Raw genomic sequence first — 27,813 nt, forward strand, 5'->3', positions numbered from 1 at the left:
AAAACGTCAGTCATCGCTAATGATTAATCAAAACAGTCTTGGCAGCTTTTTCTGTTTGATGTTCCTTGCTAGTAATTTATTGTTTCAGAGTCTGATTTACTATTTAATTTTCTGTTTTCTCTTTCAATGTTACGTTGTACAGTTGATACATCAGTTGTACTAGGTACAAGTATATGTGTGAAGACCTTAAAAATACACCCTGGCCCTGTTAGGTTCAGGGCAAAAATAATTATTAAATAAAGTACTATACTCTCACGAAGCATATTCAGAATTCTAGGGTTGTAACACCTCTAGCATGATTTTGTTGAGTATACTCCACATGATGTTCCTCTATATTTGAAATAATCCCAATGCTCTTAGCCTTTGCAGGTTAAATTTTCTTGATTTTAACCATCTCTGTGATTTCCTTTGAGCTCACCTAAAATGTTACACCTCCACTAATCTTTATTTTAGAGTGCTTTGGAAGGCGTCTGCCCTGTGAGGAAGGGAAACAGAAAGTAATTTTGGGGTCTAAATCCTGAAAAGAATGGCACCAGCCAGCCTTTTTAGCTTTAAAAGGTAACTTTGAAGGATGCTCTGTCTAGGAGTATTTTGGCAACTCAAAGGATCCATTAGGAAAATAGGACCTTCTTAGCCTTACCCTAAAGATACCCAATTTTGATGTACTCATTTATTTTCTCAGAATGGTAGTCCTTTCTTTTATTATAAAAAGAATGTGTCACCTGCTGCAGCTGGATGATGAGACTAATTCTGATAGATTTTATTAGAAAAATATCCTCCAAACAAAAATTCTCCAGAGAACAAAAATCATACTAATGTTACAATATTAAAAAACAAAAAACTCATCGATGTCAAGAGGCTTCCAACTCATCGCAACCCTATAGGACAGAGTAGACTGCCCCATAGAGTTTCCAAGGCTGTCATCCTTGTGGAAGCAGACCACCACATATTTTTCTCCTGTGGAGTGGCTGGTGGGGTTGAACCACAGACCTTTCAGTTTGCAGCTGAGCTGTTAACCACTGCGCCACTAGGGCTCCTCTATCAGACAAAGCAGATTCTTATCTATTTCCAGATTCTTATTTATTGAACATGTTTTCTTTTTAAATAATTTTTGTTGTGTTTTAAGTGGAAGTTTACAAATCAAGTCAGCCTCTCACACAAAAACCCATATACACCTTGCTACACACTCCCAATTACTCTCCCCTTGATGAGACAGCCCGCTTTCTCCCCCTACTCTTCTTTTCATGTCCATTTCGCCAGCTTCTAACCCCTTCCATCCTCTCATCTCCCCTCCAGGCAGGAGATGCCAACATAGTCTCAAGTGTCCACCTGATCCAAGAAGCTCACTCCTCACCAGCATCCCTCTCTAACCTATTGTCCAGTCCAATCCATGCCTGAAGAGTTGGCTTTGGGAATGGTTCCAGTCTTGGGCTAACAAAAGGTCTGGGGGCCATGACCACCAGGGTCCTTCTATTCTCAGTCAGGCCATTAAGTCTGGTCTTATGAGAATTTGGGGTCTGCATTCCACTGCTCTCCTGCTCCCTCAGGGGTTCTCTGTTGTGTTCCCTATCAGGGCAGTCATCAGTTGTAGCCGAGCACCATCTAGTTCTGGTCTCAGAATGATGTAGTTTCTGGTTCATGTGGCCCTTTCTGTCTCTTGGGCTCATAATCACCTTGTGTCCTTGGTGTTCTTTATTCTTTGATCCAGGTGGGTTGAGACCAATTGATGCATCTTAGATGGCTGTGAACATGTTTTCTTATTGGGGAGTATGATTTCATTGCCTCCTAAGGTCTAATGCCTCTTTGAACTACAATTCTATCTGTAAATTATGAGTTGAGGAATTATTCCATTTCACTCTCTTGTAAAAATTAACTCCCTAAGACTAAAGTTTTCAGTCATCTGTAATATTCTTGCAAAATACTCAGTGCTTACTTTGTGCTCAAAGTAATTAGCTTAGCAGTTTAGAGTTACTCTTATGAGTACTTTATTACTTTAAAATAACATTTTACAAAATTAAAATGAGTATTTCAGTGGCTAGCAAGTGCTGTGATTTGTATTTTGAAAACTGAGGGCGCTTCTTTGTCTGCTAAATTATCACTGCCCCTCTCTTATCTAAAGGGACACTTCTGTTTCGATCTGCAAATGAAAATGGACCACTAAGAATGGTCAGTTTACGTTTACTCAGTTTATTATTTTTTATTCCTGCAGTCTTACCTCTACTGAAATTTACAGAAATTAAAGTTCACTAATTTTAATGATAATAATAATTATTGTGATAATAATGGCTATATATGTATTATGTTGTTGTTAGGTGCTGTTGAGTCAATTTCGACTCATAGTAATTCCATGTGACAGAGTCAGACTGCCCTGTAGGGTTTTCTAGGCTGTAATCTTTAAGGGGGCAGATCACCAGGTCTTTGTCTCATGGAGCCTCTGAATGGGTTAGAACCACCAACTATTAAGCTGAGTGCTCCATCGTTGCTTCTCAAGGGCTCCTTATATGTATAATAGCGTTTACTGTATTTCACGGATTTCTGCATGCTTTATCAGTTAACTCATACTTTGAGGTAGGCACTACTCTTAACCTCCTTTTACAGATGAAGAAACTGAAGTGAAGCCACATAGCTGAAGTGTCAGAGCCAGGATTTGAACCCAAGCATTCTGGCTGCTCTTCAGCATTATGCTCTCCTGCTTCCCTCAAGGCATCCTACTTACCAAATCAAAAGACATCTACTCCATTTTGGTCCTTGTTGAACTTTGAATAAATAGTGTGTGGTATCATCAACTACCCTCTTCTTGAAATTTTATCCTCCTTTGCATTTGTGACAGATATTTATTGAGTGCTGCTCTGTGCCAAGCACTGTTCTAGAAACTGCGGATTTTCTGTGAATAAAAAAACAGACAAAAATCCTGCCCCTCGCGGAGCTTACGTTATTGTGGGGAGAGACAATGAAAAGTAAGCATAATAAGTAAGTAAATAGTATGCTAGAATATGTATAGTAAGTTCGATGGAAAAATATATGTAAATATGTATGAAGAGAAAAGAGCAGAGAGGATTTGGAAGTACCTCTTGAGGCACTCTGAAAAGTCTTGGAAGAAATACAGCCAGAATGCTCCCTAGAAGCAAGGATGGTGAGACTTAGTCTCATGTACTTTGGACATGTTATCAGGAAGGACCAGTCCCTGGAGAAGGACATCATGCTTGGTAAGATAGCGAAATAGAGAAAGTCCCTCAACGAGATGGATTGACACAGTAGCTACAACAGTGGGCTCAAATACAGCAACAATTGTGAGGATGATGCAAGACTGGGCAGTGATTCTTTTTGTTGTACATAGGGTTATTATGAGTTGGAACCAACTTGGTGGCACCTAACAACAACAACTTGAGGCAAGAATACAAATTAAATGAGGTGATCAAGGTAGACCCTATTGAGAAGGTGATATTCGAGCAAGAACCTGAAGGAGATGGGGAATGAGCCATGAGGTTATCTGAGGGAAGGACATCCCAGGATGAGGGGACAAGTAGTATACAGGTTTTGAGGTGGGCATGTGCCTGGCATGTTCAAGGAATAACAAGGAGGCCAGGGAGGTTGGAGGGGGCTCAGGGAGAGAGTAGTAGGAGGTAAGGTGTTAGAAGTATGGGGGGTGGGCAGAAAGGACCTTGTAGGCCATTAAGAGGACTTTTCGCTCTTCTTTTGAGAGAAATGGGGATCCTTTGGAGAGTTTTGAGCAGAGGAGTGACCTGATCTGATTTATGTTTTTATGGGATCACTCTGGTGGTAGAGGAGGCAAGGGTGGGAGAATAGGAGGCCGTTGCCATAATCCAGGTGAAAGACAGAGACACTGGTGGCTTGGACAAAGATGGTAGCAACGGAGTGCCGAGAACTGGATATATATTTTGAAGGTAGAGTCAATACAATTTGATTGTCGAAGGCTTTCAGCCTGAGCAACTAAAAGAGTATTAACTGATATGGGAAAGATTGTGAGTGGAGCAGTTAGGATGGCCAGGAGCTCAGTTTGGACATTAAATAAAAAAAAAAAAAATCGTATTATGAATAAACTAATTATTAAGTTTAAATTTAATGTTGTATTTAGTTAAAATTGTAATATACACCTATTTACTCATCAGTCCTACCTTGCACAGGAAGTTAGTGTACTCTTTTAGACAGGAATGATTTTTTAGTGTTTCAGGCTTCCCATTTCATCTTGCCATCAGTAATGAGTCTTCTTATTGACTCATGCAAGAGCGCAATGTCTAATTGCTTTTCTTTGTTAGCTTCTGTGACATCTGTTCTTTTCTCTCTATATATCGTTGTTCTGTCTTTATCCATGTGACTGTATTCTCCTGTGTCTCGTCTTCCACCTTGTTTATGATGCTCTTCATGTTTATATTCCTCTACGACTTTTCTTGGTAGGCAAAGTCATGTTGCTTTTGCTCCCGTGGTTGCCTGTCAGCGAGTCTGCTTTTTGCACCTTCTCCCTCCTAGTGCTGTAGTCAGTCCTGTTATCACTGCTTCTGAAATTTGAATTAAAGGCTACCTACCAATGTGTGATTCTAGAGTAGTCTTACTTTGTGGAGGAAATCTCTGTCATATCAGAAGAAATGCTGCTGAGCCATGGGAAAGTGCCAACAGGAGTCGACGTTTAAAAGGATCTCGGGAGTTTCTCCACAGTTACTAATAAAAGGTCTTTGGAGACAGGCAGAGTCATTTTTTTTTTTTTTTTTTTTCAGCAGTATTGTCAATTTATTTAGTGTTTCATAAACTTAAAACTCTCTGTGACAAATAAATGATAAAAATGGCTAATAATTTAATTGGTGTGACCCGTAAACACAAGAATTGAAAACAAAAAAAAGATGCTATTACAAAACAAATGTTATTGATGAGTGACTCTCCTGAACTGCAGATTTTCTTGGAACTACCTAAAATGTTCTTAGCTTTCTTAATTGTTTTCAAATTTGAAAACAAATATGAGTAATTTGTTTTTATGAGCAAGAACATGCTTAAAGGCCTTTTTAATTTCTTTACTTTTTTTTCTTTATTTATAAATTGTTATCAGGCAATTTTGTTTTTTCTGTTAATTTACTTGGTACATGATATAATAATCCCATACTCTCCAGGTGTCTTTTTTTTTTTTTTTTTAAGTAAATAAGATCCTAAACCAAAAATATTTAAGGACTATAGATTTTAGACAGGTTTCAAATTAAAAACAAAACAATATTTGTCATAACTTAGTGAAAAACTCAGTTAAACTTTTATTTTTACTGAAGTCGAATATGGTAGTTAAATATCAATGGAAATATTTCTAAACATGATTTTTTTTAATAGAATCAAATTAAATCAGGGCACAATATATCACTAAAACTTATATGATTAAAACATCATTAAAGTGAAAACAAACACATTTCCCATTTAGTGATTTCAATAACTAAATGGCTGTACTTTCAAATATAGAAATTATTGCCCATTTTCTCTCCATCTTATTTTATACCCACTGCAAATGTTTGCTTTTTTTTGCAAATTAATATCATAAAGGCTTTCTTGGAACATTTGGTAGCCTTAATAGAGTGAAATAAGCACATCTTGTGTTCTAAAGCAAAGGAGTGCCTACTGCATTCTTTTTTTTTTTTTTTTTTCGTGTTTTTCCATCCCCACCCCTCCCCTCCCTCGTAACCATCAAAGATTGTTTCTTTTTGTGTGTAAACCTTTTTTTTTTTTTTTTTATAATAACTTTTATTAAGCTTCAAGTGAACGTCTACAAATCCAATCAGTCTGTCACATATAAGTTTACATACATCTCACTCCCTACTCCCACTTACTCTCCCCGTCTTGAGTCAGCCCTTTCAGTCTCTCCTTTCTTGACAATTTTGCCGGCTTCCCTCTCTCTCTATCCTCCCATCCCGCCTCCAGACAAGAGTTGCCAACACAATCTCAAGTGTCCACCTGATATAATTAGCTCACTCTTCATCAGCGTCTCTCTCCCACCCGCTGACCAGTCCCTTTCATGTCTGATGAGTTGTCTTCAGGGATGGTTCCTGTCCTGTGTCAACAGAAGGTCTGGAGAGCATGACCGCCGGGATTCCTCCAGTCTCAGTCAGACCATTAAGTTTGGTCTTCTTATGAGAATTTGGGGTCTGCATCCCACTGCTCTCCTGCTCCCTCAGGGGTCCTCTGCTGAGCTCCCTGTCAGGGCAGTCATCGATTGTGGCCGGGCACCAACTAGTTCTTCTGGTCTCAGGATGATGTAGGTCTCTGGTTCATGTGGCCCTTTCTGTCTCTTGGGCTCTTAGTTGTCATGTGGGCTTGGTGTTCTTCATTTTCCTTTGCTCCAGGTGGGTTGAGACCAATTGCTGCATCTTAGATGGCTGCTTGTTAGCATTTAAGACCCCAGACGCCACATTTCAAAGTGGGATGCAGAATGATTTCATAATAGAATTATTTTGCCAATTGACTTAGAAGTCCCCGCAAACCATGTTCCCCAGACCCCCGCGCTTGCTCCGCTGAGCTTTGAAGCACTCATTTTATCCCGGAAACTTCTTTGCTTTTGGTCCAGTCCAATTGAGCTGACCTTCCATGTATTGAGTGTTGTCTTTCCCTTCACCTAAAGCAGTTCTTATCTACTGATTAATCAATAAAAAAACCCTCTCCCACCCTCCCTCCCTCCCCCCCTCGTAACCACAAAAGTATGTGTTCTTCTCAGGTTTACTATTTCTCAAGATCTTATAATAGTGGTCTTATACAGAATTTGTCCTTTTGCCTCTGACTCATTTCGCTCAGCATAATGCCTTCCAGGTTCCTCCATGTTATGAAATGTTTCAGAGATTCGTCACTGTTCTTTATCGATGCGTAGTATTCCATTGTGTGAATATACCACAATTTATTTACCCATTCATCCGTTGATGGACACCTTGGTTGCTTCCAACTTTTTGCTATTGTAAACAGAGCTGCAATAAACATGGGTGTGCATATATCTGTTTGTATGAAGGCTCTTGTATCTCTAGGGTATATTCCGAGGAGTGGGATTTCTGGGTTGTATGGTAGTTCTATTTCTAACTGTTTAAGATAACGCCAGATAGATTTCCAAAGTGGTTGTACCATTTTACATTCCCACCAGCAGTGTATGAGAGTTCCAATCTCTCCGCAGCCTCTCCAACATTTATTATTTTGTGTTTTTTGGATTAATGCCAGCCTTGCTGGTGTGAGATGGAATCTCATCGTAGTTTTAATTTGCATTTCTCTAATGGCTAATGATCGAGAGCATTTTCTCATGTATCTGTTGGCTGCCTGAATATCTTCTTTAGAGAAATGTGTGTTCATATCCTTTGCCCACTTCTTGATTGGGTTGTTTGTCTTTTTGTGGTTGAGTTTTGACAGAATCATGTAGATTTTAGAGATCAGGCGCTGGTCGGAGATGTCATAGCTGAAAATTCTTTCCCAATCTGTAGGTGGTCTTTTTACTCTTTTGGTGAAGTCTTTAGATGAGCATAGGTGTTTGATTTTTAGGAGCTCCCAGTTATCGGGTTTCTCTTCATCATTTTTGGTAATGTTTTGTATTCTGTTTATACCTTGTATTAGGGCTCCTAGGGTTGTCCCAATTTTTTCTTCCATGATCTTTATCGTTTTAGTCTTTATGTTTAGGTCTTTGATCCACTTGGAGTTAGTTTTTGTGCATGGTGTGAGGTATGGGTCCTGTTTCATTTTTTTGCAAATGGATATCCAGTTATGCCAGCACCATTTGTTAAAAAGGCTGTCTTTTCCCCAGTTAATTGACACTGGTCCTTTGTCAAATATCAGCTGCTCATACGTGGATGGATCTATGTCTGGGTTCTCAATTCTGTTCCATTGGTCTATGTGTCTGTTGTTGTACCAATACCAGGCTGTTTTGACTACTGTGGCTGTATAATAGGTTCTGAAGTCAGGTAAGGTGAGGCCTCCCACTTTCTTCTTCTTTTTCAGTAGTGCTTTGCTTATCCGGGGCTTTTTTCCCTTCCATATGAAATTGGTGATTTGTTTCTCTATCCCCTTAAAATATGACATTGGAATTTGGATCGGAAGTGCGTTAAATGTATAGATGGCTTTTGGTAGAATAGACATTTTTACTATGTTAAGTCTTCCTATCCATGAGCAAGGTATGTTTTTCCACTTAAGTATGTCCTTTTGAATTTCTTGTAGTAGAGCTTTGTAGTTTTCTTTGTATAGGTCTTTTACATCCTTGGTAAGATTTATTCCTAAGTATCTTATCTTCTTGGGGGCTACCGTGAATGGTATTGATTTGGTTATTTCCTCTTCGGTGTTCTTTTTGTTGATGTAGGGGAATCCAAGTGATTTTTGTATGTTTATAGGCAGAGTCATTTTTAATTGCTCCGAAACCAACTTTTTTTTTTTTCTTTCTGATTTCACTGTTCTGTTAGTTATTGCTGTTAAAAATGGTGTGACATCATTGTCAGACCTCATCTAACTTCACAAGGGGGAGGAGAGGGAGTCAAGATCAACATCAGCCAAAGCTGATTCCTTTGAGGTGAAGGTTAGACATACCTCCTCTCTCCAATGTTTTTGCCAGTTCTAACACCAGCCTTCCCTCCTATGGCACTTCCTACTTGTCTGCTGGGTTTGATAATTTGTTGCAGCGGCCGCACAGAACTCACAGACCATACTCTCAGTTATGGGGTTTATTAGGGGAATAACAGGTTACAGGATACAGTTCTTCAAATCAGGACAGTTTCTTCTCTGGCCATGCCCACTGGCAGGCCTCTGCTGCCAGGCCCTGCTTGGGCCTGCCCTCTGACCCTCAGCCTGATCCCTTGCCCTCAGTCTGGCCCTCGCCCTCAGTCTGAGCCCTTGTGCTAGGCCTGGGCCCTCGTATTCAGGTTGGGCCCTGTACTTGGCCTGGGCCCTCATGCCCATCCTGGGACCTTGTACTCATCCTTAGCTCTCGCACTTGGCCTGGACTCTTGCTCTCAGCCTGGGGCAAGTGTTACAGAACTCTTTAGCCCTGCCAGTAAGTGCCCAGAGGTACCCTACTCTGCCAGTAAGCCGCGATCTGAAGTCACTCAGCTCTCTTGCTCCGTGGTTTGGTACACCCACTTAAGCTGCCTTACTCCTTGGGCTGGGAAGTGCACTGCACATTTTCGTGTCAGTTTCCTGGTTCTGCTGCTGCCGCTTCTCATCATCTCACACCATCTCCATGGTCATTGTATAGTATAGAGGGGTAGGGAGACATTCTTTCCCATGTTTTGGGAAACTACAGAGGTACCAAGGGCATCTCGCTGTAATTTTTCAACAGCCGGTTGTTCCTGCTGTGAAAGTACATGGAGAATAAGGATGACAGGTAGAGAAGATTTGGGGAGATTTACAGACCTCCCCCATCCCCAACTCAAATAAATTTTAATTCTTCTCCAGTATGATTCTTACGTGAGGAGTTTAAAAATTGCATCCATCATGTTAGAACAGTTTTTCCCGCTCCAAAATGTTAAGATTCATATCACTTTTTTTTTTTTTTAATTCACCATAGGTCCATTGTTGTTGGAGATGAGTACTCTTTCTTTGATACCTTAGATTTCTACCTGATGTAATTTATTATTTCTGAAGCTTCAAGTATATAAAGATCTGGATGCTGCCAGCGTCAAACCCAAGAATTTTTAATTTTAGTTTCTTTAAAAAACAACTTTACAGCAGTTTTGTGGTGTGCATTTTCAGATGCCAGTAGGCTGTCTAGTATATCAAAATGTAATATCACGTTCTAAGAAACTGATGTATGAACTGGGAAGTAGTTCTGGGTGAAATGATTCATTGATGTAATTTTGTTTTGTCATTTCAAGGGAGTGAAAAAAATAGATCCTGAACTCTATGAAAAATTTCTCAGTCACAGATTTGGAGAAGAAACATTATATCGTATAGATCTTTGTTCCATGGTGAAGAAAAAACAAAGCGACGGTTATTATCACTGTGAGTCTTCAGTTGTGATTGGTGAGTGTCATTTGAAAAATTATTTATTATCATTATTTTTGATTTCTTTAGAATTACTTTATTTTGGCAAATAGTTGATGTTATTTAGCATATATTTTTGGCAAATATGTATGTTTCCCTCAATGATACAGTTCTTGAATATTATCTTTTGGTAATAGTACGTTCAAGATTTTATAGAACATTTGTTAGTATTTATACTTACCAGTCAAGATTTCAGTACCGATAGTTTTTATACTTCCATATTTTAAGTTAATTATAAAGAAGGCTCGAAATGTTGACTCAGCATCCATTTCAGTTTAATTTTATTTGATGAGTGTGGAGAAAGCATTTTCTCCAGTGAAGGCCAACATAACCATGTCATGCCACACCAGGCATTTCCACGTTTGCTGCTTTTAAATAGAAGAGAATGAGCCAGGCCAGAAAGTTTCAGTATGAGAAGAGAAAGAACAGGTGGCCTACAAAGATTGAAAACTCATCCTTCAGTTTCTTCCCTAAAGAAAACGTGTTTCAAGAGAAAGTAAAGATTGACACATGAGTGCTCCTACCATCTTATCAGGGAGATGGCATGTGATGAGAAAAATGCATACATTAAGTTTCCAAGGGGAATGTATATTTCAAAGGAGCCTGCTCTGTTGTAATTCAAATTTACTATTTTAAACCAACATTATTCTTATAAAATTGTAAACTTCATGACAACCTGATTGTATACTTCCAAAGTAACATGGGAAACCCTGGTGGTGTAGTGGTTAAGTGCTACGGCTGCTAACCAAAGGGCTGGCAGTTCAAATCCACCAGGCGCTCCTTGGAAACTCTATGGGGCAGTTCTACTCTGTCCTATAGGGTCGCTATGAGTCGGAATCGACTCGACGGCACTGGGTCTGGGTAAAAAAAAAAAAAAAATTTTTTTTTTTAACATGAAAATACTCAATGAAGATAAATGTATTTATCCAAATATTTGAAGAAGGTCTTCAACCAAGATAATTTCCTTCAACATCAACTTGAAGAAAACTATGGAAATATGCATCCTGAAAGAATCCTAAAACTGAAGTTTATTAAAGATTTAAAAAATGTTCAAAACACAGTTTTATTTCCAAATACTCACTAGAGATCTTCAGAGGAGTCACCTTAATCTTACAAAGATCTGAGCTATCTTAAACGGAAGATATTCAGTATGTCATTTGAATTTTATGTTCTGAAATATTTCAAGTCTGTTTTAGGAATTTTCATGTTTTCAGAATTTCCACAAGAGAGCTGTCTTTCTTTCAAATTTTGATGAAGACCAAATAGTTCTGCTGAAGTTCATTATAAAGGGCAATTTTAGATCTTTTTTGTGTAATACAGATTTTGGCTAGCGAAAACCATATCTTCTCTATAATTACTTTAGCCTGACCTTGAAAGAGATCTCAGTACTTCATTGCCTCTCTCACCACGCTCATGAAAAAAAAAAAGAAAAGCAACCACAACTATCCACAGCCTCCACCAGACAGAGCCCAGCACAACTAGTTTGTGCCTGGCTACCACCACAGACTACTCTGACAGGGATCACAATAGAGGGTCCTAGACAGAGCTGGAGAAAAATGTAGAACAGAATTCTAACACAAAAAGACCAGACTTTTGATCTCACAAAGACTGGAAAAACCTTGAGAGTATGGCCCCCAGACATGCTTTTAACTCAGTACTAAGGTCACTCTGAGGTTCACTCTTCAGCCAAAGATTTGACAGGCCTATGAAACAAACAGTAGCACACACAGTTCAACCATGTATATGAGAGTAAATGGGCACACCAGCCCAGGGGTAAGGAGAGATGGCAGGAGGGGACAGGAAATCTGGATGAATGGAAATGGAGAACCCAAGGTTGAGAAGGGGGGAGAGTGTTGACAAGTCACGGGGTTGGCAACCAGTGTCACAAAACAATATGTGTATTAACTGTTTAATGAGAAACTAATTTGCTCTGTAAATTTTCACCTAAAGCACAATAAAAAAGAGAAGAAAAAAAACCCCAAAATGAGGAATGTAGATTTTACTGCAGATATTGTGAGAAAGACATAATACAGCTTATTTATTACCTAAATTGTCATTAGATAACTCCGTTCAGCTCACCCCAGATCTCTTAGTGGAGAGGGGTATTGATGATAAATAGGTGCTTAAACATCTGTTTTTCTCATGTGAATCATTTACCTTTTGCAGTAGAAAGATGCATCCCATTGTGCTTATCTTATGAATGATTCAATATTAATTTTCAAGGTTTTATTTTGCTGGGTTTTAAATTCTTTTAAGATAACTTTAGTTCACTAGTTCTCAAAGTTTGGTCCATGGTTCCCTGGGGGGTCCTGAGAAAATTTAAGGGGTCTGTGAGAGGCAAAAGTATTTGCATAATAATACTAAGATATTATTTGCCTTTCCCACTCGGTTAACATTTGCACTGATGTTGCAAAAGCAGTGATGGGTAAAAGTCTGCGTGACCAGTATGGATCAAGGAAGTTGCAATTAAAAAAAAAAAGAAAAAAAAAAGCTTTAAGAGCCAGTTTCATGTAGGATGTTCTTGCTGAGTAGTAAAAATTATTAGTTGCTTTGAATCTTAACCTTTGAATATGTGTCTTTTTAATATTCTGTGTAAGAAAAATGGGAAGTCTGCATTAAGCACTTCTGCTGCATGTTGAATTAGGATGGCTGACACAGGGAGAGCACTGTGTGACTGTTTACCCTGCAGGTCGAATTAGCCACTTTCCTTTATGGAACACTATTTTTACTTGAAGAACAACTGACAAATTGTCATCTTCACAGTGGGGTATTTGGCAGACATTTCCCGGAAAATAAACAAAGCGAGCCTGTTACATCAAGGACAACAACTGACATTATTTACTGCTAATAATAAAAGTCAAGCATGTAAGCAAAAATAAGAGGTTTAGAAACCTGAATCTACCACCATGAGCTTGAAAACCTCCTAGAACTTGAAGACTTCCCTCCCCTATTTCTTATTATAAAAATTTGGTACACAGAAGAGTACAGAGTAGAATAATGAACTCCATTTTCCCAATTTATTTTCATTTATTGTTCTTTTGTATTTATTGAAGTATAACTTACATACAAATCCTGCACATATTTGAAGTGTTCTATTGGATGAGTTTTTGTGTATGTATACACCTGTGAATCCATCATCACCATCAAGATACCAAACATTTCTATTATTGCCAAGAGCTTACTTGTGCCCTTTTGCAAAATCCATACTTAGACTTTTCTAATGAGATGGGGTGGTATTAATGAAGGTGCTTTTTTTGGTGTTGTATAATGAAATATGTCAACATTTGGGAGATTTGTACAGATCAATGGAATTAATATTTTTAAAATGACCAGGCCAAAGCACATTATTTCAAAATTATTCATGGGTAAAAGATCCATTAAAAGTTCAAGACTGACCAATAGATTTGAATGTAAAGAATAAATTGATGTATTTTAAGATTCCATATTGCCACTGATGTTTAAGAAACTACAACTTGTCTAGCTTTGGTAGTATGAAAGAAGAATATTCAGAATTATCTGAAAAGACTTTTATTCTCTGTTTCAACTTCCCATCTTTGTGAGGCTGGATTTTCTTCTATACTTCAAACAAAACAGCACTGTAATGGACTGAATGCAGAGACAGGAAGATCTAGCTGTGTTTGGTTAAGTCAGATGTTAAAATGAATAGTGAAAATGTAAAATAATGCCACTCTTCTGGCTGTAAAATTTTTATTTTGGAAAATATAGTTATTTTTCATAAAACATTTATAATAACATTGGGTTTATTATTGATATTTGAAAATGAATTAATAATTTTTGTAAAATCTTGTTTCAATTTCTAATACAGTATATCTTGATAAATAACCCAAACAAAACAAAACAAAAAACCCACTGCCGTTGAGTTGATTCCGACTGGTAGTGACCCTATAGGACAGAGTAGAACCGCCCATAGAGTTTCCAAGGAGTGCCTGGTGGATTCTAAATGCAGACCTTTTAGTTAGCAGCCGTAGTACTTAACCACTACACCACCAGGGTTTCCAAATATAACCCACATAAATGAAATCTTTTGAGGGGATTGCCAGTAATTTTTAGGAGTGTATAGGAGTCCTGTGGCCAGAACATTTTAGAACTGCTGCTTTAGTGCATGGGTCCAAGGAAACGATGAAAAAACCTTAATTCTCAGACACCTCTCCAAACTTCATTTTGATCAGTGTTTCCAACCTTTCCTCCCAACAAATTAATTTTAGTGGCTACTCAGATACATAAAATATAAACTGGTTTGACTCCTCTCTCAATTTTTTTCTCCCTTTTTAATTTCCATCCAAGCATTCTATGATAAAAATGTAACAAGTGGCTCTTTTGCCACGGCTATGGGCATGGAAAAGTCTCCCCCCCGTGCCGGAAGCCAGCTGGTGGCCACGACGACGCGCCATTCCACATCCCACCGCGCCGAGACCCTGTGGGTGTCCTCCCGAGATGAGCTCACTGAAACGGCTGCATCCAGTCAAGGAAACTTAGAGGGAAATTTTGAGTCACTGGGCCTTGTGGACTATGCTAAAAAGCAGCCATGGTGGCGCGAGCTGTTCAGGCAGGGATCTGGGCCGTCTGCCAAAAAGTATAGTATGGCCGCCCAGCTGCTTACTGGAGGCGTCAGTGGATGGTGCACGGGTTTCATATTCCAGAAGGTTGGGACGTTGGCGGCAACAGCTGTGGGAGGTGCGTTTTTTCTCCTTCAGCTTGCAAACCATACTGGCTACATCAAGGTTGACTGGCAACAAGTAGAGAAGGATATGAAGAGAGCCAAGGAACAGCTGAAAATCTGTCAGAGTAACCAGGTACCTAATGAACTCAAAAGCAAAGCTAAGGAACTCAGATCGTTTGTGAAGAAGAATGTCCTTGTGACTGGGGGATTTTTTGGAGGCTTTCTGCTGGGCATGACATCCTAAGGGGGATGACTTCACTTCTGTTGTTTCTGGGTGGTTTTTCTTCCATTGTTCATCAGAATGTGTCAGTTGTGTTTTTCCAACCAGAAGCCTGTCATAGGACATTGAGCCTCACCTTGTTTGCCTCTCCCCCATCCCCCTGGTGTCTACCAGCTTGCACTGGCAGATCTGAATAGCTTTCTGTTGGTATAGGTTAACTTAGTGTGAACCTAACTTGAACTTGCTAATGATGGAAGAGACTATAGGCATTATATCTTCCCGTCACTAGGGTTGTGTCACCCTCCCCCCATGGACCTCTTCCTGTGTTAGACCATATAGAATCTTTAGTAATGTTTATTATCAGTTTTAATCATAAAATAATATGTGATAAATTGTAAATTGTTTAAATGTAGTATTTCTTAGATTATATGAATACTAACAAAATTGTTTTGTAAAATATTTCTACATTGAATTACATCATTATTTGTAACTGATTTTTTAATTTTTTTCCTTTTCCTTTAATTACCACTTCATTCTCAAAAAAGTTACTGATACAGGTTTACAAATATGAATTACCATGATATTGTAGCTAAAATACCAGAAAATTTGACAGAATCAGTGACTATAAAAACACTGGCAGCGTGTGCTTGTAGTTAGTGCGGACAAAGCCACATGACTCGAAGCATCACTGTAATTGGGTAATAATGACAGCTCTGACTGACAGAGCACTTTAGAAGGTTCAAAAAGTAAATTAGCATAGAGTTTTAGACTTATAGGTATATTGATCCATGTAAGCTAGGCTTATGGAAAGTGTTTTTGTTGTTATAACTAACAGGTGTATTTTTATAAAAAATAATAAATTTCTGCTGAAACACTGCACAAAAATTTTGTAGACAGTCATTTTGGTATCACCCCCTCTGACAGCGTCACCTGGTGCAGTCCATCTAGTGATGCGACTGTCTGCCAGCACTCTCCCCATGTGGCTAGTCTGTAGCTCAGCAAGTATGTTTCTTTTCCCTACTTAAGATGCAAGGTGGCTTAATGAGTAGGATGAGTGGATCCTCAAATGTGGCCCCGAACTGTTGATTTGGAAAAGAAATAGCAGGCACATTGATACCTTGTTATTAGGTGCTACATGGAAAGGAACTGAATACGTTTGCCTTTAAGCATCAAGTACAAAAAAAAGTAACAAGTGCAAAAATACCCCAGACTGACAGTAGCATATCTATATGAAATGACTCATTTAAAAATCATTATTAGTGTGAAATTGATACTCTATAATATAGGAGTGTCTCTTTTGTGGTGGGAAGGATCAAAGAATATATCTTGTTTTTTTCTGCACAGGCTGACAGGGAGATGATTAAGAAAATTTCATCTCTACTTAGACCGATTAAGAGGAATCTATTTCAAGCATGTTAGAAGAGGGAAAAGTGAAAAGACAGTTTATCACATGAGGGAACTATACATTTTTTTTTTTTTTCACTTGAAAACTTTAGTAGCTGGAATTTTTCTTTGTTCATAATTATCAAGTAATTAAAGAAGAGCTGAATGCAGGATATTTCATTATTTTGTGGCACAGGAATTGGGTGACTGTATAATTAAACATCCAAATGGGGATACTTGTAAGTGTACAGGGAGTTCTATTAATTACTATACTGATATAAAAGAAAAAAAATCAAGACTATCCTGATTAAACTGTGACTAAAGTCACTCTGCCTAGAAGGCATAATGTTTTTGAAAATAGGGAAACTTCTGACATGTTAAAATACTATATTTCAAATGCCAGCCTTGTTCCTTTTTGTAATCTAATCATCCTCTTAAATGTTTCTTTATGAGACCTGTCCTCAAATAAGAAAGTTTAAAATGTCTTTGCTGCTTATCCCTAATAAAAATGAAAAGTAACTGATAATTGAGACTCTCAGCTTATTTCTTTATATCTGAGTTAGAGAAAGCTTCAGAATAAGTAACTGAGAAAATTAATTTTAGTGATGGATCACTGTATTATAACTGGTTTATCAGCTGTCGATCTGGATGCTATCACAAAGTGGCAGCTGTGGTTTAGACTATTTTGAAAATCCAACTTCTCTTGGCCTAGTTTCAAACCTTATAATTTATATTAGATGCTAATTTAGGAAGCCTGAAGGGGCAGTCCTGTGTGGTAAAGTTAACAATCTGACAAATTAAGCATCACTACTGGAATGATGCAGTAATAATTTGTTATTTTATGATTTATTTGGAGAGTTTTCAATTTTAAGTGTACTTTAGAAAATATGAAGGTAAACACTGAATTCCAAATAAAAAGAAAAATAGATTTACATGAGTGAAATTTTTGGAGTGTAGAATCTGTGGTCGAATGAAACCATTAAGACATAGGAAAGAGGCGCTAAAGGTTTTGGCTAACTGGTCCACCACGTTGCCTAATTGCCTCTGAGATGTATTTTTCCACCACACTGATTAATGTCGATTAATGTCTTAAAAGAGCTTAGTACAGTACTTGACATGAAGTTTTATATAAATGTTAGTTGTTATTAATGTTAGTAGCAGTACTAGTTATATTACAATACTTATTGCAACAGTGTTCTTGCCTTCCTAACATCAGAAGAGCCATTTCATGGCTATTAAATATTTGTATTATTCCTAATTCTTTCCTTTAAATTCCCATGTGATTAACATTGGTTTGCATTTCAAAGATAAAAATGCATATTTATATCAAGTGTTTTTATTTATGTATATAAGTACATAAAACAAAACAAAACAAAAAAACCCATTGCCTTTGAATTAATTCTGACTGATAGTGACCCTATAGGATAGAGTAGAACTGCCCCATAGGGTTTCCCAGGAGCAGCTGGTGGATTTGAACTGCTGACCTTTTGGTTAGCAGCTGAGCTCTTAACTGCGGTGCCTGCCACCAGGGCTCCTATATAAAAGCATAGATGAAGATTAAAAATGGCTTAATTACGTTTTTTTGACTATGGGAAAAAAACAAAGTCAAATCTATTTAGTGTAGTGTCATTTTAAAAGAACAATAGATGATGTGGCGAAATCGTAAGAGACAAACATATAAAACTCATGAAATTCTCCATTTCAATGAAACACAAACGAATTGGAGAAAAGGTAGGATAGCAGAAACAGAGAGAGCAAGTGAGTGAGCTACAGAGAGAAAGTCATAGTGACCCAGGAGTTCCTGGAGTCAGGCTTGTTCTAATAGTCACCTCCACTTCCCAGCTAGGCAGCCTTGTTCATAGTATTTAACGTCCCTAGAACCAGTTACTTCATCTATAAAATAGGAATAATAATAAAATCAATTTTGTCTTAATCTTTACTGTTGTTAGATGCTGTTAAGTCTCTTCCAGCTCGTAGTGACCCTGTGTACAACAGAATGAAATGCTCCCCAGTCCCGTGCCAGCCTCACAATCCTTGCTAAGCTTGAGCCCATCTTTGCAGCCACCGTGTTACTCCATTTCATTGAGGGTCTCCCTCTACCAAGCATGATGTCCTTCTCCAGGGACTGGTCTCTTCAAATAACATGTCCACAGTATGTGAGATGAAGTCTTGCCATCCCCGCTTCTAAGGAGCATTCTGGCAGTACTTCTTCCAAGACAGATTTGTTCATTCTTTTGGCAGTCCATGGTATATTCAGTGTTCTTTGCAAACACCATAATTCAAAGGCATTGATTCTTCTTCAGTCTTCCTTGTTCATTGTCCAGCATGTGAGGTGATTGAAAACACCATGGCTTGGATCCAGTTGTACCTTAGTCCTCAAAGTGACATTTTTACTTTCTAACACTTTAAAGAGGTCTTTGCCAGCAGATTTTCCCAATGCAATGCATTGTTTTTCTTGACTGCCGCTTCCATGGGCATTGATTGTAGATCCAAGTAAAATGAAATCCTTGACAACCTCAATCTTTTCTACGTTTATCATGATGTTGCTTGTTGGTCCAGTTGTGAGGATTTTTGTTTTCTTTATGTTGTGGTACAGTCCATACTGAAGGCTCTAGTCTTTGATCTTTATCAGTAAGTGCTTCAAGTCCTCTTTTTGCTTTCAGCAAGCAAGGTTGTGTCATCTACATATTGCAGGTTGTTAATGAGTCTTCCTCCGATCCTGATGTGCCGTTCTTCATATAATCCAGTTTCTCAAATTCTTTGTTCAGCATACAGATTTAATAAGTATGGTGAAAGGATACAACTCTGATGCACACTTTTCCTGACTTTAAACCACACAGTCACCTTGTTCTGTTCGAACAACTGCCTCTTGGCCTGTGTACAGGTTCCGCGTGAGCACAATTAAGTGTTCTGGAATTCTCATTCTTCACAATGTTATCCCTAATTTGTTACGATACACACAGTCGAATGCCTTTGCATAGTCAAAAAACACAGGTAAACATCTTTCTGGTATTCTCTGTTTCCAGCCAGGATCCATCTGACATCAGCAGTGATATCCCTAGTTCCATGTCTTCTTCTGAATCCAGCTTGAATTTCTTGCAGTTCCCTATTGATGCACTGCTGCAACAGTTTTTTAATTACTGTCAACAAAATTTTACTTGCATGTGATATTAATGATATTTTTTGATGATTTCTACATTCTATTGAGTCACCTGTCTTTGGAATGGGTACAAATATGGATCTCTTCCAGTCAGTTGACCAGGTTGCCTTCTTCCAAATTTCTGGGCATAGATGTGTGAGCATTTCTAGCACTACATCCATTTGTGGAGACATCTCAATTGGTATTCTGTCAATTCCTGGAGCCTTGTTTTTCACCAGTGCTGTCGGTGCAGCTTGGACTTCTTACTTCAGTACCATCGGTTCATGATCATGTGCTACTCGCTGAAATGGTTGAGTGTTGACCAGTTCTTTTGAGTACAGCGACTCTGTGTATTTCCTCCATCTTCTTTTGATGCTTCCTGAATCATTCAATATTTTTCCCATAAAACCCTTCAGTATTGCAACTCGTATACTTCTTTTGTTATATATTTACTCTCATAATAGGAATGGGGGTGTAGAAAGTATGATGGCGGTGAGTAGATGGCTCTTGGCTGTCGTGCAGGTAGAGCAAATTTAGGATTCATAGATATTGCCCGACTTATCAGTTTACTCATAGCTCCCTCAGGGCACTTGAAGCATTGCTGGCTTGTGCACATAAAGACTCCTCCTTCACCTTAAACATCTTCAGGCCCTTTTTGGTAGTTGTAATTTATTTGTATAGTTTATTGAACAGATACTTATTGACACTAATATTGGTATTTAATAGCGCCAAAACATTACGCTCCTTATTGAGGATCAAAGATGGGCAAACACAAACCATACCTTCAAATAGTTCCACTCTGGTGGGAAGACATGTAAGCAAGCAATTACAATGCAAAGTGAAATTGACTGTGTAATGACTTAATGGGAACCAAGAAAGGGTACTTCTAATTCTGAGGAGAAAGGCTGCATAAAAGAGGAAAGGTTGGAGCTGAAAAATGGAAATGTTGGGAGGGAGGCTACTGGAAGGGAAGTGTTTTCCAGGTTGAAGAAGCAGCATGAGCAGAGACCTAGAGGAGTATGTTCAGGAAAGTGTAAGTAATTTACTGTGCAGGTGGTTTACTTATCCTTAAAAGCAGATCTTAAGGAGTTTGGATCTTATTTTGTAGGGGATGGGAGTGATCAAAAATTTTTGAGCCGAAAATAACATGATCAGGTTTGTGCTTTAGTAAGGACACGCTACTAGTGGTGTAGGAGCACAGTGGGGGAAAAGGAGACTATATCTGCAAGACCAGTAAGGAGGCTATAGAGCTAGTCTAGGCAGGCCATGATTATCACCTGCACTTAGAATTTGCAGTTGAGATGGAGAAGAAAGGGCATGTTGCAGATATAGATAGACAAGAGAATTGAGAAGATTTTCAAATTTATAGTGGATCACAAAATAAAGGGAAGAAACCTAAGATGGCTCTCAGATTTTGGGTTTAGACAGATAGATAGATGTTAGCATCCAACACCAAAATAGAGGACAAAAGAGAAGATAGATTTTGGTGACAAGAAGATGATGAGTTCAATTTTGGACATGTTAAAGACCTGTGGCTCAATCAAGTAATCGTTTGGACAGAGGTCTTAAACATGAATGATGTTTGTGGGAGATATGTAAGGGATTCAGGTAGTTAAAACTCTGGGTGTAGATGAAATAGCTGAGGGGCAATCTGGAAAACCTGGGACTTCAAACTAGAGATAAAAGATTGTGGAAATTATTTAAGTCACCATGACAAATCTATTTATTGTTTCTTGGTATATGGGATCTGTGTAGCAATGGCATGAAAATACCACTCTACTATTCAAGCTTGCTTGTTCTTTTTCTCTTATTCTGCTGGAAACAGAGGATAATGAGGGTTAAAGAAACACAGAGTGTAGTTTCTTTCCCTTTATGAAATTGAAATTCTCTCTCTTTTCCGTAAGCCACGAGTATCCTTTGATATTTTTCCTGAATTTAATATGTTTTATATAAAACGCCTAAAGCACTAACTGTGGGTAACTGAGAGAACAGCAGTTTGTCAGCCATGAATTGTGGTTCTATTTGATCTTCCATTGTTCAGGTGAGAATTTTGTATTGATTCTGGCTGTCAATAAAGGAAATGGTATTTGATCATCACAAGTTTTATATTTCATACCAGGGAACCACAGCTGCCATATACATTTTCATTGCTGACCTCTCTGTTTAAAGTAAAGACTTTCACTTAAGCAGTCAGTCTTAGCGTAAGAACATTTAGAGAAAGACAGTTCACAGTTTGCTATTTGTTCTGCTCCTCCAGCTAAGTATTTTAGCGAGAATTTAGTTTGTAAGTCTGACATATACTTACCCATATGATAGGCTTTTATTAGGATGACACACACTTTCAGTGATTTGCTTTTTAGAGGTCTTTCTTTTATATGAAATTATTTGTAGACTGTTTCAACCACTTTCCTAATTTTAATTGACCAAACAATAGACAAAAAGGTCTTATTAAAAGATAAATACAGAATTCTAGTTGATACTATTGGTTGCCTATTCTGAGTTTCTTCTCTTCCTTACCTTCTACACTGTTGGTAGTGAGCTTCCTCTGTGAGGCAGTGGGCTTCAGGGCAAGTGAACTAGCTTTAGCCACGCAGGAGATTGGTTTCATTCTTCTTGCCGTTTATTGGTTTGTTGTTGTTGTTAGGTGCTGTTGTATCGATTCCGACTCCTAGTGACCCTGTGTACAACAGAACGAAGCACTGCCTGGTTCTGCACCATCCAAATAATCGTAATATTTGAGCCCACTGTTAACAGCCACTGTGTCAGTCCTGTCTTGCTGAGGGTCTTCCTCTTTTTCGCTTACCCCCTATTTTACCAAGCAGGATGTCCTTACCCAGGGACTGGTCCCTCCTGATAACATGTCCAAAGTATGAGCATTCTGGCCATACTTCTTCCAAGACGTATTTGTTCATTCTTCTGGCAGTCCATGGTATAGTCAGTATTCTTCGCCAACAGTGTAATTCAAAGGAATCAATTCTTTGGTCTTCCTTATTCATTGTCCAGCTCTCACATGCATATGAGGCAATTGAAAACACCATGGCTTGGGTCAGGCACACCTTAGTCTTTAAAGTGACATCTTTGCTTTTTAACACTTTAAAGACATCTTTTGCAACAGATTTGCCCAATGCAATGCATCATCTGATTTCTTGACTGCTTCTATGGGCATTGATTATGGATCCAGGTAAACTGAAATCTTTGGCAACTTCAATCTTTTCTACATTTATCATGATGTTGCTTATTGGTCCAGTTGTGAGGATTTTTGTTTTATGTTGAAGTCTAATCCATACTGAAGGCTGTGGTCTTTGAACTTCATCAATAAGTGGTTCAAGTCCTCTTCACTTTCAGGTTGTTAATGAGTCTTCCTCCAGCCCTGATGCCCTATTCTTTATATAGTCCAGCTTCTCAGATTATTTGCTCAGCGTACAGATTGAATAAGTATGATGAAAGGACACAGCTCTGATGCCCACCTTTCCTGTCTTTAAACCACGTACTATCCCCTTGTTCTGTTCGAATGACTGCCTCTTGGTCTATATACAGGCTCCTCATGAGCACAATTAAGTGTTCTGGAGTTCCCACTCTTCGCAATGTTATCCGTAATTTGTTATGATCCACAGTCAAGTGCCTTTGCATAGTCAATAAAACACAGGTAAACATCTTTCTGGTATTCTCTGCTTTCAGCCATGATTCATCTGACATCAGCAATGATATCCCTGGTTCTACTTCCTCATCCGAATCCACCTTGATTTTCTGGCAGTTCCCTGTTGATGTACTGTTGTAACCACTTTTGAATAATCTTTAGCAAACTTTTACTTGTGTGTGATATTAATGATAGTGTTTGATAATTTCTGCTTTCTTTTGGGTCTCCTTTCTTTGGAATGGGTGCAAATAAGGATCTTTTCTAGTCTGTTGGCCAGGTGACAGTCTTCCAAATTTCTTTGCATAGACGAGTGTGTGGTTTCAGTGCTGCATCCATTTGTTGAAACATCTCAGTTGATATTCTCTCAGCTCCTGGAGCCTTATTTTTTGCCAATGCCTTCAGTGCAGCTTGGACGTCTTCTTTCAGTCCGTCAGTTCTTAATCATATGCTAATCCCTGAAATGGTTGCACGTTGACCAGTCCTTTTTGTACAGTGACTCTGTATTCCTTCCATCTTCTTTTGATGCTTGCTGCGTTGTTGAATATTTTCTCCGTAGAATCCTCCGATCCTGCAACTTGAGGCTTGGATTTTTCTTCAGTTTTCTCAGCTTGAGAAATGCTGAGTGCGTTCTTCCCTTTTGGTTTTCTATCTCCAGGCCTTTGCACATTTCATTTCAGTTATTGGTTAGGAAATGACATTCCACCTTGTTCTAATATGTGAGGGGAAGTCTGTTTGGAGCCTCATAGAAAAGCTTTTTCACTGATAAAGAGAGATTCATAGGGAAGAGGAAGTCATTCTTTACTTGGAAATTATTGGATATGCATGTGATAACCTAAACTTAGGAGGCATGTTAACTGTGTGGACACTAGCTGACTACAACCACATGTAACAAGTATGGGAGACTAGAAAAATGAGTCTTGATGATCTTGTAGGCCACTGAATTAGCCAACCCTGGAATTAAACTACCCCAGGTTATAGCAGATGATGAAATTTATTTAATTCTATAACCATTTGAGTCTGTTTTCTGTTACTTGCAGTTGAACACATTCTAACAGAAATATATTTCAGATGTGAATTAAGAAATGTATCAACAGGAGATACATTCAGTATTTTGGCTTTATGGGTATTTAAACAACGGTTCTTAAAATTACCAAATGTTGTTGGAAGCATCTATAAACAGCCTAATCAGAATGAATACTGACATAGTGTGTCAGATGAATGTCAGCCTGGGTCGTGGTGGGACATGACAGATTGTAAGACCTGCTAAAAATAGTCTTGATGTAACTGCATTTCATCTAGTTTAAATGAATTTTCTTATAGCTTTTTGTTATCTTGGGGATTAACTTTCATTCTTATCTCTTTAAGAGAAAAAATCTTTAATAATAATGTATTGAGTTATTAAAGGTCTTTTTATTTGAAGTCTTCAAATCCTTTATATACCAGGAAATGTGACTGTTGCCTTGCCCAGGGTCAAAGAGTGGAACAGTTTTGGAGCTAAATATAGATTGACAGAATTGCACGTAAAGAATCGTTAGGACATGTGAAAAAAACCCAATAAATTGGTAACTGGAGAACCAAATTTTATGTTGCTTACATTGTTAAACTATAAACAAAATCTACCTATTGGATCCCACTGGTTTTTCTGAAATAAATTTGTTTCCTTCCTATGAAGGATGTTACTTAAAGTGGAGGACATTCAAGGATTAAAGGCACTTGAATGAGAAAGCAGCCATATCAGATAATACAAATACTGGCCAGCAGATTAAGTATATTTTTTGCTTTGCAGTAGTTTTTTTTTTTTTTTGTATATATGGTTTTAATATTCAAAACATTTAACTTGTCCTTGAACAAGTAACTCATTCAGTTTTTGTGATATCATCGTTAATGCCTGAAAAGAAGAATAGACTATAAACAGTAGGACTGAACAGTATATGAATATTTAGAATAAATGACTGTTAATCGTCTGGGTTCCATTACTGCATTGCCTTAATAACATCGTTGAATGGCATTTACCACAAAGGGGATGCTGAACTCCTCCTCACTCCCTTAGGGTCATGCTTACAATCATGGGGCTTATGCCCCACTTAGGATTAGCCCTGGCTCACTCTTGCCTGCTCTGGATACACTCCTCAACTCCAGAGATAACTTCATCTTAAAGGCTGATGTGATTATTATACTAGCACATAGTTATTGTTAGGTGCCATCGAGTCGGTTCTGGCTCATAGCGACATTATGCACAACAGAACAAAGTGTTGCCTTCCTCACAACAGTAGGTCTGTTTGAGCCCACTGATGCAGCCACTGTGTCAATCCATCTCCTTGAGGGATTTCCTCTTTCTTGCTGACCCTCTGTTTTAGCAAACATGATGTCCTTGTCCTTCCCTGGGGGTTGGTCCCTCCTGATAACATGTCCAAAGTAAGTGAGATAACGTCGCACCATCCTTGCTTGTAAGGAGCTTTCCAGCTGTACTTCTTCCAAGACAGATTTATTTGTTCTTCTGGCAGTCCGTGGTAGATTCAGTATTCTTTGCCAACACCATAAGTCAAAGGCATCAATTCTTCTTCTGTCTTTTGTATTCATTGTCCAGCTTTCACATGCATATGAGGCGATTGAAAACACCATGGCTTGGGTCAGGTGAACCTTAATCCTCAAAGCAACATCTTTAATTTTTAACACTTGAAAGAGATCTTTCGCAGCAGATTTGCCCAATGCAATGCATCTTTTGATTTCTTGACTGCTACTTTGTAGGATCCAAGAAAATGAAATGCTTGACAACTCCAGTCTTTTCTTCATTTATCATGATATTGCTTATTGGTCCAGTTGTGAAGATTTTTGTTTTCTTTATGTTCAGGTGTAATCGATACTGAAGGCTGTAGTCTTTGTTCTTCATCATTGTTTCAAGTCCTCTTCACTTTCAGCAAGCGAAGTTTTGTCATTTGCATATCGCAAGTTGTTAATGAGTCTTTCTCCATTCCTGATGCTGCATTCTTCTTCATATAGTCCAGATTCTTGGATTATGTGTTCAGTATACAGATTGAAGAAGTATGGTGAAAGGATACAACCCTGGTGCACAAATTTTCCAGTAGTAGTAGGTATTCAATAAATAGTGTCTGGAATAAAATGGAATTGAGAGAATGGTATAATGTAAATGCGAGGTATACAAATATACAGTGTTACTTGTCAGCCCTTCTTCCAGCTTCCTACCTAGAGTGCTCTACTGTTCTCTCTGGACAGAAAAATTCTCCCTGATTTATTTCTCACAATTAAGGAAAGGCTTACATACATTACCCATATTGTTGAAGACCGGGCCACATGTAGAAAATAACTGAATAATAACTGTGGAGGAAGCATTTGAAAATTGACAATGAGCAGAAATGTATCAGTGAAGATTTAGGAATGACTCTTATGGATTGGAAGGAGCCCTGGTGGTGCATTGGTTAAGTGCTCGGCTACTAAGTGAAAGGTTGGCAGTTCAAACCCACCAGTGGCTCTGTGGGAGAAAAGACCTGGTGATCTGCTCTAGTGAAGATTACAGCCTAGTAAACCCTATGGGGCAGTTCTGCTCTGTCCTGTAGGGTAACTATGAGTCGGAATCCACTCAATGGCACGCAACAATAACATTATGGATTGGTGAAGACCAAGGACTTCTTTTGTAGCTATAGTTATGTGCTGGCTTCCTTCCTACCCTTTCTTTCCTACGTGCACATATGCTGTATATGGTACATGATGTTTTTCTCCTTGTGTTTTATAAGAGAAAAACCCACGTTCTCTTTCCAATTAAGTATTGTAATTATATATAGCATATGACAATTTCAAATACAAATACTTATAACTTTAGTTTTAGGAAAAAACAACCAAAGCATTATAAAGGGAATTAAAAATCTTTGTTGAAAATATGACTGAAGTAGGAGCAACAGTTAAAAAAAAAATTCTTGGCTCCCTAAATTTCACAGTTAGACCAAGATTCTTCCACTGGTGATTAAAAACAGGACTTTAATAGAGATATTTACAGATAATTTCAAAGTTTTTTTTTCCAGTTGTGATTTTCAGCCCCTTTAAAAAAAAAAAAAAAATTTTTTTTTTTTTTTTTTTCCCTTATAGTCAAGGTCCCTGGTTGGTACAAATGGTTTGCACTTGACTAATAACCTAAAGGTTGGCAGTTTGCATCCACCCAGTGGTGCCATAAAAGGAAGGGCTGATGATCTGCTTCTGTAAAAATCACAGCCAAGAAAACCCTGTGGAGCAGTTTACTCTACAACACATGGGGTCACCATGAGTCAGTATCCACTCGATGGCAATGGGTTCCCTTATAGACAGCCCCTCACAGGAACAGTTTCCAAATATCAACATTTAACCGTGCAGTTTCAGAACATTTTCCTGTGCTTACAAAATGACTACAGAGATGCAGCAGTGGCTAAACAATGGAGGATCATTTCTTGGATCTAGGTGATAGATATATGCTTATGTGGACTGACTGAGAGTTGAATTTTTTTTTTTAAACAAGAACATAGAGATACAAAATATAGTATTGGGCCATGTCCAACGAACCGCCTTCAGGCCCAGAATAATATTTTGTGTTTTGGCACCCAATATCAACATAAAAAATTGGGATATACTCCAAAATGTCCCAGTTTCCATGGGTTAGGTTTCCATAAATTGTCACACACTTCTTGAACTTACATACATTTTCATTGAAACCGTGATTTTTCTTGGCCTGTTTTCATAATTGCATTACCTGCCGTATAACGAAATCTTCCTCAAGTGTC

At 38.3% G+C, this 27,813-nt stretch overlaps 1 protein-coding gene across 8 annotated transcripts in view; it reads left to right on the forward strand.

The window, feature by feature from the left end:
• AKAP7 (A-kinase anchoring protein 7) overlaps positions 1-27,813 on the forward strand; it is a 158,991-nt gene that overhangs the window by 80,042 nt on the left and 51,136 nt on the right. For 4 of the 8 annotated variants that reach the window (XM_049900819.1, XM_049900828.1, XM_049900858.1 and 1 more), the window contains 2 exons: positions 9,819-9,966; positions 14,293-25,838. In XM_049900819.1, the coding sequence (XP_049756776.1) occupies positions 9,819-9,966; positions 14,293-14,912 (768 nt within the window). In that variant the 3' untranslated portion in view covers positions 14,913-25,838. Of the gene's footprint in view, positions 1-9,818; positions 9,967-14,292; positions 25,839-27,813 lie in introns of those variants that run through there. The other 4 variants (XR_007519279.1, XR_007519280.1, XM_049900850.1 and 1 more) reach the window with 1 other exon arrangement.

This window comes from Elephas maximus, chromosome 1 (genome assembly GCF_024166365.1).
Source record: "Elephas maximus indicus isolate mEleMax1 chromosome 1, mEleMax1 primary haplotype, whole genome shotgun sequence".
Taxonomy (NCBI): domain Eukaryota; kingdom Metazoa; phylum Chordata; class Mammalia; order Proboscidea; family Elephantidae; genus Elephas; species Elephas maximus.